The 13,805-nt window shown below is 43.0% G+C and overlaps 1 protein-coding gene across 1 annotated transcript in view; it reads right to left on the reverse strand.

Moving 5' to 3' along the window:
• LOC137435031 (tyrosine-protein kinase receptor UFO) overlaps nt 1-13,805 on the reverse strand; it is a 150,725-nt gene that overhangs the window by 89,254 nt on the left and 47,666 nt on the right. Inside the window, exons 4-6 of the mRNA XM_068128399.2 lie at nt 12,633-12,809; nt 4,015-4,101; nt 2,096-2,211 (exon numbers count right to left, since the gene is read on the reverse strand). Of these exons, the coding sequence (XP_067984500.2) occupies nt 2,096-2,211; nt 4,015-4,101; nt 12,633-12,809 (380 nt within the window). The remainder of the gene's footprint in view (nt 1-2,095; nt 2,212-4,014; nt 4,102-12,632; nt 12,810-13,805) is intronic.

Raw genomic sequence — 13,805 nt, forward strand, 5'->3', positions numbered from 1 at the left:
TATATAATTCACATTGAGCAAATAAATGATATAAACTACAAAGATGCAAGGAGGTTCTGAAATGATAATGCGCCAAAAACTGACACTCTCTTCAAACAATCACATCATTCGATCCGATTGTGCAAATCAGGAAGTCCGTACTCGCTTAATCTTTCCTGTTTTGGCAAGTCTTTCCAGTTTAAGTGGAAAATTTTACAAGCCTTGTCCATCATGTACCATTATCAGAAATGCCACCTCATTCATGGTGTAGAATGTGTGCGTGTCCAAGAAAAATGTTAACATTGTACCATTGGGAAGGTCACATGCCAAAGGCTCTCTCAAAAACAGCGATTCAATCACAAACATTCCTACTTAAGGGTAGAGTCCAACGGAAAAGTGAAAAGCATAAACAGCTGGGACACAACAGTTGTGGTGGTCTTGGTAACGTTGTGCTATGCGCTGGACAAATTCCATGTGCACACAATGCCCTCTCAGTGGGAAATCTTTGAGAGATCCAGTTTGCAGAAATAGGTGTGGTCCAATCATGCCGCCCGTCCGCTGGCTGCCTCTACGTGGCTCCCATTGGCCCGCTCTTATGGAATAATGTTCTCCAGATATCGCTGACCGGCCCAGGCATCGACGGATAGGATTTGAACCAAAACAACAATTGATGCCGCAAGCGTGGGATACTCTTCCTTCCCCAATACCAATCATTACTGCAAAGTCATTAACCACTAAGAATGACAAACATTCTTCAATTCCTGCTTCCGAGCTGCTGAGAAAAATACAGCAGGATGTACACTCAAAACTGAAACTGATGAAACATTGGAATTGTGATCGACACATCAGACAGAGAAAGTTAACCCTGCAAGTTTGGGATGCTTCTGCAAACCAAGGTTTGCAACTTAAAAAAAGAAAACCACAATAATGGCTATTGTAGTCCCATCACCCTTGCTTCACATTTCCACTTATTTTTAATTGCATAAGGACAGTTCCGGCCATGTTGAATTGAGTTGAATAATCCAGGAGCCAGAGAGCTCAGATTGCGGAAAACTGGTACAGTTCACCAAAGGGCCTGGGTTCAATTCCCACTCTGGGCATGTAATTTTTCCCACATATGTCAATTGGTTATTTTCAATTCTGTTCTTTTATATATTGGTATTCTATTGGTCTCCTACTGGTCCCATTGACCTACAGGTGTTTTTATTGGTATTTTCTACAGGTCCAGTATTTCACTTTCCTTATTGAAGTCAGTAGATCCTACTGGTCCAACGTCAAGCCTGGTGTTGGCTTAGCAGTTAGGGTGCCGGCTTGGGATCCTAGGATCCTGGGTTCGAATCCCGGTTGATCACTGAAATAACGCCAGGGGGGTTGACTCAGCCTGTCATCCTTCTGAGGTCAAAATTGAGTACCAGTTCACTGGTAATTCCGTGCCGCATGACTAACAGGGTTGGTGGCAGGAAGGGCATCCGGCCGTAAAACTTTGCTTCAAAAAGGGGACCTTCAAAAAAAAGGCCAACCCCTGCTCTGTGGGGAAAAATGGCCTCGAAAGGTGGTTCTACTGGTCCAACGTCCTATGGGATTTTTATGAGATTTGTCCTATTGGTTTTCTATGGGATTTTCGACCTGGTTGTGATGCACACGATAATACGAAACTACAGATTTACAATTATTAATTTCCTCGTGGAATAATACCAATTTACTCATTACCATATATGTGTAGCACGTTATCAGGCTTGAACTCCCTTTTGAATTTGAGAAAATGATAACATCTTTAATTGTAGTCAAAATGGGGAAAAGGTGAATGCCCTTCCCTCTTGGTTTTAATTTCTCAAACCTTGGTTTAAGAAAACAGATTGTGTGAATGCAAGAGGAGGCCATTAGGCCCATGAAGCCTTTGCAATGGTTGCCAACCTATGGTTGTTTGTCCATGCTCTATCCTTTTTAAGTGATGAGCGTAAAGCAAGGAAGCGGCACATACCATTACTAAAAAGTCTTTGGTGTGACTCGGCCTGGGGTTCAAAACACCAAACTCACAAACTCAGAGGAGACGCTCTCACCATGACGGCTACATGCCGAGTATGGGTAATTATTATTACCCTGTTCATGCACGCACCTGGACAGAACAGAAATGCAGAGGAGAGAAGCCATCAAAGCCAGGTGCCCAGGAAAGCAACACGGAATGAGGAGAGATTTTCTTCACTGCGAGATCATTGGGCGCATGTGGCAACTCTGCAAATAAACATCAACAGGAAATGATGAAGAAACGCTTATATCCCCCATATCGTTTTCTGTTCAATCTGCATCTGTCATAACAAAAGACTAAGACAATGTTTTTGTTTTAAACGTCGACGCCATTTTGTTTGGAATCGAGAACATTCCATGAGCATAATGCACTCGATCAATTTCCCCATTTTCAAAAATAAATAAAAAGCCAATTTATTTATTTATTATATGCCTCATGTTTTTGTTTTGTTTTTGTATACAAGATCGAGGCTCGTGAAAGAGCTAACATTTATCACACAAAAAGACAAACCGACACACAAAACACAAAAAACAAGGGGAGCGGCAGACAAGATGGGGAGAGAGGGGGAAGGACGCAAAAGAGAGGGGGAAGAGGGGGAAGGACACAAACACAACATTTGAGAGCAGGGACATCGGGAGGACTTGGGGGGAGGTGGAAGAGGAATAAAACATATGAACACTGCAAGGACTCTGGGGTGAATTACCGGGGGTAGAAAAGATCAAGGTTTTCGATGGGGGAAGATAAGAGATGGTGGTGAACAGCTGTTTTAAAGACCTGGAGGGAGGAGTGGGATTGAAGGGAGTGGGGGAGTTTGTTCCAGAGGCGGGAGAAAAGGGGAATGAAAGAGTGAAGGTGAGCAGAGAGCCTAGACTTTGGCAGTTTAACCATAAGAGGGTTGCAGGCAGATCTTGTGCGACCTGAAGGAATATTGGGGGGACAGAGCACAGAGAGAGCTGGGGGAGCAAGGCCGGAGAGGAGTCGGTAGAAGACAGAAAGACCACCAACCTGCCTGCGGTGAGTGAGTGAAAGGCCCTCGGCGTTGACTACATCGCAGGAGATTCCAATGATTCTGAAAGCTTTGGCCTCAACAGCGTGAAGCCGAGCAAGGTGTGAGGCAGGAGCACCAGCCCAGAGGGGGGAACAGTATTCCATTGAGTTGCGGATGAAAGCCTTGTATGTGGTGAGGAGCTCAGGTGTGCCAAGGAAGGACTTCGCACGACGGAGGATGCCCAGTCGGCGACTGGCTTTGGAGGCCAGCTTGGAAATGTGGTTTTCCCAAGAAAGATCATGGCAGATAGTGAGACCCAAAAGCTTGAGCGACAGAACTTCTTGGAGAGGATTGTTGAGAAAGTAGATGGGAGGGTTGTCCAGTCGGTCCTTTCGGAGAGACATTGTAAGAGTGTGAGATTTGTCAGGATTGAAAGACATGTTCCTACTTGTTTGACCGGTCTGTGATTTTGTCCAGGTCTGCAGAGAGTGAGGAGGCTGCAGACTGCCGATCTGAGGGATGAGGAATGGAACGACAGAGAGTAGAGTCGTCAGCAAAGAGATAGAGAGGATTTTCAAGAGAGTCAGATAGATCATTGATGAAGACCAGAAAAAGCACAGGGCCCAGAACACTACCTTGGGGAACTCCAGCCTGACCAGGAAGAGGAGATGAGAGAAACCCATTCAGGGCCACACGTTGACTACGACCAGAGAGGAAGTCCGCCAGCCATGCGTGAAGTAGCCAATTTCGAAAGTATCGAAAGTATGGTGGAGCTTGTATATAAATTACATGAAACATGAGGACATTGGGAGTCATAAATGTACTTTTTCACCCATTAAGAGGACACGAGTAGGCCAGGGAGAAATCAACACGGTATCTCCAAAGTCAGGTGGCTGCAGTGCTGAAAAAGTATGTGTTATAGAAACACAAAGTTGAACCTGTATTGAGCCCCAGAAATTTGTTTAATAATACACAGGTGTGAAGAGTGCAGTGTTTACCCCACCGTGGGTAGATGGCGTACCTTTGACATTGACCCAAGCAGTTCTAGACACCGTAATTCCACGAGAGTTACGTGCTTGGCAAGAGTAACTGCTCGAAATTTCTATCCCTGGGAATGAAAGTTCGAGATGCAGCTGTAATTAGATATATATTTATATATTTAATGTAGAAACAAAAAACAATTAAAATGTGATGGGAGAAATTCTTGGGAGAGAGGGGAAATGGGAAAATGCTTCAAAATGATGTAGAAAACCAGGTTTGCCCTTTTGCAAATCAAACTGAAAACAACTCGTATGAATAGATGATCAAAATCAAAATTATCAGAAGTAAAAATGCTACATCAATAATGTAAATGAATAATAATGTAATTAATTAATGATGTAATTAATAATGATTAATAATTAAAAACTAATTAATAATTAATTTCGTATGTAATTAATATGGTCTCCATTTTCACGAGTTATTTTAAATTCAAATATCGAAAGTTTCGTTGTTATGGAGTAGCTTGATACAATTATTATGAAAAGTGGTTTTGCCAATCCAAGAGTAGGCCTATTGATAACTAGCAGATATACCAGTTAAATATGGGTGGTGTGGGATTTGATATGGTGGCAGGGCCATATCAAATCCCACACTGAAGAACTACAACAACAACAAGAAAAAGAGCAATCAAAGATTGTAAACCCTCGCCAGGATGTATTTTCAGTGGTTTTTAAGGCTTTTGAGTTAAAACAAATATGGCGGCCGAACCATGTGACCGATGACATATTTATATATTTTTTTCTCCACCAATTTATGCCTACAAGACGCTGAAAGAAATTTCATCTTGATAGGATGAAGTTTTGTACTTGTCGAATTATGACGTCATAACGGAGGTACCTATGACATCATCATTAACATATTTTATTCCCCATGGAGAGTTCTTTACAATGAGCCATGTCTCAATTTTTTCTGTTGAGCGCTTTCCGAGATATAGAGGTGCAAAGTTTTTCGACTTTTCCAAGATGGCGGCCGAATCACGTGACCCATGACGTCATAATTATCATTAAAAAAAATTCTACAGGTGGCGTTGCACCTATGGTGAAAATTTCCTGTCAATTGGACCAACGGTTGCAGAGAAAATCATATTTATTCTGTGCGGACAAACACACAAACAGACAGACAGACGGACTCAAATGCAATACCCTCTCCTCTGGCGAGGGTAATAACAGCAATCACCAGATGGAACAGCGAAATTGCACCGGAAGCTCTGTCCACCAGAATTCCGTGATGTCATCGATCAAGACAAGCTCTTTGAGAAAAGTCTACTATTTACTTGGCTGAACGGAATAAATGTCGGAGTTGTAAGACGCATGCTGATCCAGCGATCCAGTCCCACTATTTTATTTTCTCTCCAGCTTTTCAAAGTGGCAGCTTGTTGTGTCATCTCTGCACCCACCCTGAGCTTTTCTATCATCATTCTGTTCCCCCATTACATTCACCTGTTCCACACTACAAGCCAACCTGTTCCATTCATAAAGTGCCGCTGGTCTACCCCCACTGGAACCTGCCTGTTCACAACCACTCCGGATTCATGAACCACAAACGTCCCACAAAACTAACGGTAGAAGATGGACACAAGCTCTTCTGTGCTTAAATGACTTGCTTATGCAGTTTCAGAGGCCGCTATTCTGGGGAAGCCAACAGTGTGTGTGTGCAGTTGGCTTGTCGGATTTAAGACAATAACAGACATCACAAAGCCAAGTGGTAGGGGTGGCTGCTGGCATGAGCAAGTAAGCCTCTGTTTTCTTCAAGCTGCACTCGCAGCAACGTCCGCCAGGACGTCTCAGAGGTAACGTGCTCGGGAATGAACCATTTCGTCTTGGTTCGATTCCCAACCCGACTACAAGTGGTCATCCCAGTGCTTCGGACTCTGGCAAAATTCCAAGTCCCTGTCCTAACGTTTATATTTCGGTCGCTGCATTGGAGGCCCACCTATTCACATCGGTAATGATACAACAAGCGAGACAAATATGAAATAAAATCCCCATCAAATCTGCATTTTCTGGAAGATTGTTAACCAATGCCGTTTGTGGGTAAACTGCGATGAAGATGTGGATCTTGAAAGGCAATGATGAAAATGACGTTAGGTCTCAGTTACAGTTGATCCATCCATCTCCCCTGGTAGGGTTCTTAGTGCCTGGCCCATAATGCCTGCACAAACCCGGATGAAGACCACCACGGGGTCGTCAAAATGTCAGACCTGAGCTTTGTCTGCTGGGCATCTATTAGGGAAGCCTCGATTTCTAAATACGAAGATGTGTTGTTATCCCCTGTATACAATTCCAACTTTAAAATGTGTGAAAGCTCTATCAGGTACACTTTAAGGCAATGGAAGTTTGAATCAATATGTGTACGTGCACGATTGGGCAAAATACAGCAAACCACATTCCAATTTGTGATTCAATAATATGTGCCTAAAATACTGGCCTGTCACTTTGCAAGTTCAACGAGCAAGCCAAAAATGCTTAATCGCTTTGTGTTGAAAGGCAGCGATCTTTAACTACCTCCTGTGTGTTGGCAGAGTTGCGAAGCAAATCGGCCAAAATCCGTCCTCGGCGTCGGATTTTGACACAAAACAATCAGTCCTCGGAGCACTTCTTTTTCGCACTAAATAAGGAAAGTTCCCTAGCTGTGTGTTGTGCACGCAACAAAAGACAACGGGAAACGGAGGCCTTCCTTCGTACAAACAGCAACATTATTGGAGAATACGCCAGCAAAGGAACAGCCTTGCTAATGCACGGCATTCCCATGAAAAGCAAGGAGATCCGCATCTGTTGAATGGGGATTATGACTCAGTGGCAATGTTTATGATTGCTTTTGAACTCTTATCGCCGTGCCAGATAATTGGAGGAAAGAGGCGGGCACTGGAGTAGGCCGCCAACCACGGCTCTTCGACCGGGGAGCATTGTGCTCAACTCGAGTCTGCCTGGTGAGTCAGTGGAACGGGCGAAGCTCAACGGCACTGGCAGGAGGACTTGTTTGGCGGACGGAGGAATTGACATTCCTAGCATAACCAGAATGAGTCAAAATATGGCAGCTGTCCCTATGACTGACTCAGCCATCACCATTACTAGGGGCAGCTATGGCTCTCTGGCCTCCCTCCCAACCTCACCCGTCACCTTCCACCTCCATAACTTTATCTTGGTGAAACTTGTTGCACTTGGTTCTCTTCCTCCTGTGCCACAAGGTCACTTACAAAGGCTCATCCATCACCAAACACAGTTACCCAGCACACTTACACCACAAATCATTCATTTTTTTGTTACAACAGAACCTGGAAAAGTTTGGAGCTGCTCTAGTTATGTGTTTACTAATTGCAACGACTTCACCAAAGGCTTCATCAAGTCCTGGTTTTGATTCCGACGAGGCAGTTGCAAACCTGCAAGGCGATCCAAACCTGCAAGTATCATATATCAAGGTGGCTCGACATTGTGGCCTGCCAAGCCAACGCTTACATTAGCAAAGCATGATGCAGCGTACAAAGATGCAGGACTCCAAAAAAAGCACGGTTGATTTTTACACCAATGGTGACTCCCTGAGGGACTTCAATCAGTACAACAGGCGATCAAAATGTCAAAACAAGACGTGCAAAAATTATTGCACAGGAATTTATTTATTTTTCTTTGCGAGTGTGTGTAGAGCCAACTCTACAATTCCGTACTCGGTCTCGCATAAACTTTACATTTTTCCACCCAATGCATTAAAATGCCAGCAGGCATATTGAAACGCTTAGGGATAATTCAATTTATAGATCAAGTCGCCATTGCTGATAATAAAGTCACCTGGCTTAAGAAACTGAAAAATTCAGGAATCATTTATTCACCTCTGACTCCTGGCAACGACATTAAACTGCGGGCGACCATCAAGCGGAAAAGTATTGAACTCCAGACATTATTTGGGGTATGCCTGTACCCTATTAGTTGTCCAAAGGTGAAATTGCATCAACCTTCTGAGAGGGTAGCTGTGCATTGCCCTATAGGCTAGAGCAGGAATTTGCAATTTGTTAAGGGTGTCGGTGATAACTAATTTACTCTTCGCGAAGGATGCCGTGGGATCTTTAATGTCCACCAACTGATGCTGGCAGACGGGACTCCCAGTTTAACGTCCATCCGACGGAGGCCTCGCACATTGATGCTTGTGTGACACCAGGAGGCCGGTTTATACCGAGGCCGATATTCAAATGTAGGCTAGACTGCTCTGCGGCGAGTGTGCATACCTCCTGGCCATCCTGCCAAGGTTAGGTTAACATGGCATTTTAGCAAGAGGAAGTAGCAAGGTTTAAAGTAACTAGGACGTGCCCGTACGTGGGTGCCCGTTCCTTGCCAAAAAAAAAAAAAAAAATGTCTTCGCCCATGCATGCATGGGCGTGCCCATGGGCCCATGGGCGTGCCCGTAAGTGCGTGATGTGACCGTACAATGAATGTATCGTCCCGACGCCGCAGCTCGGATGGCGCTGCAGTTAATCGGGCCTGTATCGGCAGAGTTATTATAAACGTGTACTACAATCGATCGTACCTTACAGCTCTGCTCGCCACGTTCAGCATCAGTACGTCGTCACTATGACTATCCGTAAGTCCGGAAGTGACGTCCTCATTTGACTGTCCGGAAGGTCGCATATCGCAGTTACGATGAATCGCAAATTAGTTTTAATTAGTTTTAAAACATAGTTTAACGCCAACATAGTTTGCCAACGTGAAATAAATGAATACGCTCTCAAATGTGCCGTCCGAGGCAGAGTCTGTTCGCCACGTTCGGCACACGTGATAGCTCGCTGCTCTCTGATTGGTTGAATCGTTTTTTGGACATAGCTCGGTAACTACTTCTCCGATTAATATGAAACCTTGAAAAGGCACATCCTCAGGTCCCCAGCAATATACCTGGCAAGTTTAAAGTATATCGGACCCGTGGTTGTCGAGAAACAGCGGTCACAGACACACAGACATACACACAGACATACAGAGATTACTGGAATTATAGATAGATGGGCATCTCAAGATTTATTCCAATATGATCAAAAGCACTCAAATTTGGCAAAAAGCGATTCGAGCGACTTCGCAATTGCCAACCACCGCTCTTGGTACAGTTTTCTCGGTAGAACAGATGGACTTTGAGCTGATAGTTTAAAAACACAACGCATTTCCCTGGTTAACCTCTGCTCCAAACTTTCTCAATGATTGTTGTTCATAGTGCAGGCAAAGTGTGCCAGAGGCCCCCACCGGAGGAGCTGACTCTGCCAAACGACGCTATTCCGGCTGCGACTGCGAGCCATGTTTACAATCCAGCCGCGCACACCCTGCGTCTGACTCACACCACAAGTGATCAGGGAGTCAAATCGTACCATTGGCCTTTAAAAATATCCTCTCTTGCACTTCTCAGATAAATAAGTAATACATTATTTCTAGTTGATTACGGAAATAAGGAGCATGTTCTATGGAGCATTAATTTGCACAAGAATCAAAATACCTTGAACCTTTACAAACATTATAGTCGTAGTCGAGTCGTTTTGGCTCTTTTGATGGTTCCAGGATTGACTAACTTAGAAAGAATAAATGGAGGAACCTGGATGGGTGATGTCCTGCTGTCTGACTGATTAAATCTCAGAAGTAAAAGCAGATGTGTGTCCCCTTCTCTTCCCCCTCCTTTAGGCCTATTTACACAACTCTCGCCTGTTGTTCCTCTTATATTATTCATGACAGCTTGTCACCACCCTTTGAGAAGGAAAAGAAAAGAAAACAGACTGCGCCTGGTATTTAGATGCTGTCAACCCTCATCAAGCTGGCAAAAGATTGCATCATTCATCCTTCGATTCATATACAAGCACATTAAATGGCCTACACCAGCTCAGCACTTAAAACATGACGTGTATAATCAAAACGACTTTATGTTAAATCACTCTTAAACCTCGGGTTATGAGCAGAATTATGTGACATCCCAATGCGCGATGCAAGTTATTCCTTCAAAGTGTTTTCAATGGACGCAGTGGCATCTTTGCGAGGATCAATGGTTAGATTTGATGTCAGAAAATCACAATTGGAGGACATCTATATATTACATACACATAAAAGGAGATGGCGGGAGAGGTGGAGCGGGTATAAAGAGAAAAGGCAGGATATGGGAGAAAGGCAAGTTTGGGATAGAATAAAGAAAGGATGTTGAGAGGAGAGGGAAGAGAATGCCTGAGGCTATCCATTTATTATGTACGCAAATGTTGACCCTCTGCTTCTCAAACACCAATACAACCTCTCAAAATCAAAATCCTATGTTATTTAACACCATTTTATTCATGATCCGCCAAAATCAGGTATTCCTCGTGAAGAACTCCCAATTTTGAATACATATCAATATCAAAGGGATGCGCAAAGCACCCCGACATTTATATAAGGGATCGTTTCTCTGTATGCAGCTTTTACTTGGGGACTGAAAATACGTTTCTCGGCTTCTACTGGACGAAATTGGTTGCAAATTTCAGAAGTAAATGCTTTGTACGTTGGGGTAACATGTTCTAAATTTCAGCAACGTCCGTTTATGCATTCTTGAGTTTCATTGAGAAAACCCTCGAAATCACGTTGGTGTCTGTCCATCCGTCCGTCCGCCCAAAATGTGTTGGCGCTCATATCTCAATGACTATACATTGAAGCTAGCTGAAACTTGGAATATACATTGGCCAATAGGTCTAGTTAATGGCTTTCGAAACAAATTCCACCAAAGTGCTATAGTTTTTGCTTTAAAATTAAATATATATAAATATATACACAATAAATAAATATATATAAATATATATACACACTTTAGAACTCTTCAAAAATATTATTACACAAATCGAATGTGCTGGCCCCAATGGCCTAATGGATAAAGGATCAGAACTCCCATGCTGGGGATTGTGGGTTCAAATCCCATCTGGGTTGAATATTTTTTTCCCCTTACTTTTTAAAGTCTTTTATATCATCTTGAATAATGAGCAAATAAACATCTTGTACATGAGCAAATGTATTTTGTTCATATTTAAAACGTAATTATTCTTAAACCTGAATTTCAGCATCATTTTGAGTATTGTACTACATCAAATTGTTTATTGTATGGAAATTAAGGGAGTAGGCGCAACGCGTCCCTTCCTTTTTTTGGGACGATTTCTCTGTATGCAACTTTAACATGAGGACTGAAAATTCGTTTCTCGGTTTCTACTGGTATATTGCAGATATAAATATACATACATACACACTTTATACCCCTTTAAAAAAAAAAAAAAAAAAAATATATATAGGGGCGCCCTACATCTGGCAAATAAAATACATTTACTTCTTCATGTATCTGTATTATTCAAATTGGCTCCCCTTTATATGAACTTTTCTAGAGCATTACTTGGTTCCTCCTCAGAACACAAGGGTAGTCCAGCATGCACACGAGATTTTTTTGAATGCCCCTTATTCTTTTTGTTCGACATTTTCTATAAGCTATGGAATGTCCCTTATTTTCCATAGTTTGCCACATGGCACATACCATATAAAGGGGCCTTTTACCCAAGAATGTAGATGTAACCTCTTAAACTATAACATGCGTTATTATATCACAGAACATTCAAAAGGCTCCTTATGTAAATGCATTGGCTTCGATGGTCGATCGGCTCCCGATTTGCTCCTCCACACAAAATGAATATGCTGACAGCCAATCAACTGTGGGTTGTTCAACTGATATGAGTTACTTTTCTGGAACCGATACAAATGAGCCATGCTGTTCAATTTCCCTCGGAAGTCTCTCACTCTAATAACACTCCCCTCCCTTCTCCCTCTCCCAACCCACACTCTCTTCCCAGCCATTTGTGGTCTTCCATGGAAAATGTGGAACATGTGAACAACAAAGTCAGTGGATAGTTTTGAATGGTTAGGTTGACAAGGCCTATGGAAAACAAACTTAGGCCTGATACTTAAATTGGAGAAGAACAATGTAGTTTTGATTCCATTTTTACAGCCAAGAGAGAGAGAAAAAAAGGAATATCCAGCAAAAACTAGTTGAGGTCAAAGAGTATTTCCTCACTTCATGTATACAATTGTGAATACAGTAATCCCGCTTGACCACATTTGAGTCGGAAAGGAAAAGGATGCTCCTAAGGGAACCTCCAACATCCCATTGGGGGAAACACAGAAAGCCATGTGTGATGGAATTAACAAAGGATGTGCCCGGGTGATGCAATGGCAACTGTGGGTTCACACCAGAGTTGAAAACCCAAACGATAAGATAGTTTTCAGTTGCACTTGACGTATAGGACCATATACATGTAAAGTCCATAAATAAACTGGGAAAGGGAGGGAATTGTGGATAAAAAAACCTGGAGAGGGGAGAAGAATGCACATAAATAGTGCATTCTGAAAGGGAAAATAGGAAACATAGAAAAAATAGAAAATAGGAAAAATCACCCTTTGATAGGGAAAAAGGAGAAGATAATGTTCATAGATCATAAAATACTCAGCTCGGATTGAGAATCTTTCAGCAATTTTTTTTATGAAAACAAATAAAGTCAGAACGTTCAAGGTGGGAACTTCAAGGGGTAGGAACGAATGGTTTGTGGTCACAATTTACAAAATAAAGGGCATTTGGTCTTACCATCCACATTCAGCACAGATGGAGAGGGGACTTCGTTCGCAGGCCATAGAGCATTGCCATCCTTGTGCCACGCAATGGAAACGGGCTGCGGGGGACCGACAGCGTTACATGCCAAACTAAAGGGCGATCCACGCGTCACGTTCAATGCCTGTGGCTCCTCGATAAAGAAAGGAAGACCTGCAGGGAGTCCAGGGGGGGGGGGGGGGGGATTAGACAAAAAAACTTACAGCCATGCATACATACCATTGGTGCAAATGGAAGAATTAGTCGAAGGATCGGACTCGGTGATGGAATTGTTACAGTGTCCGCTCTGAATCTGGGAGGTCGGTGGTTCAAGCCCCATCAGAGTAGTACCAAAGGCCAAAAATGATACGACCTGCATCGTTGCTTTACGCTCAGCATTTAATAAGAGTATAGCAAGACAAAAACCATGAGGTCGACGACCATTGCACAAGCTCGATGGGACTAACGACCACCTCCTACGTTGAGGTTCCTGGTAATGGATCTCTATTACCTCCACCACCAAAGGTGGATGGAGGTTATGTTTTCACCCCTGTCTGTCTGTCTGTCTGTCTGTTTGTTTGTGAACAGGATATCTCAAAAAGTTGTGGTCGGATTCGAACGAAATTTAGCAGAGATGTGGCGTATGTGACAAGGACGAGATGATTAGATGTTGGTGAAGATCCGGATTCGGATCCGACGACTAACATTTTAAAGTGATTCTTCACCATCGGGAGATGGGGCCAAAAACGAGACATAGCACGATATCTCAAAAAGTTGTGGGACAGATTTGTACGAAACTTGGTGGAGAGGTTGGGTGTGTGACAAGGACTAATCAATTCGATTTTGGTGAAGATCCGAATATGGATTCGGATATGAGGATTATTTAATTTCTAAATGATTCTTCACCATTGGGAGATGGGGCTAAAACCAACATATAGCAGGATATCTCAAAAAGTTATGGACGGATTTGGACGAAACTTGGTGGACCGGTTGGGTGTGTGACAAGGACTAATCAATTCGATTTTGGTGAAGATCCGAATATGGATTCGGATATGAGGATTATTTAATTTTTCTTAAGTGATTCTTCACCATTGGGAGATGGGGCCAAAAACGACATATCGCAGGATATCTCAAAAAGTTGTGGACGGATTTGGACGAAACTTGGTGGAC

Source organism: Myxine glutinosa, chromosome 9 (genome assembly GCF_964187855.1).
Source record: "Myxine glutinosa chromosome 9, kmMyxGlut1.1, whole genome shotgun sequence".
In the NCBI taxonomy this organism is placed as follows: domain Eukaryota; kingdom Metazoa; phylum Chordata; class Myxini; order Myxiniformes; family Myxinidae; genus Myxine; species Myxine glutinosa.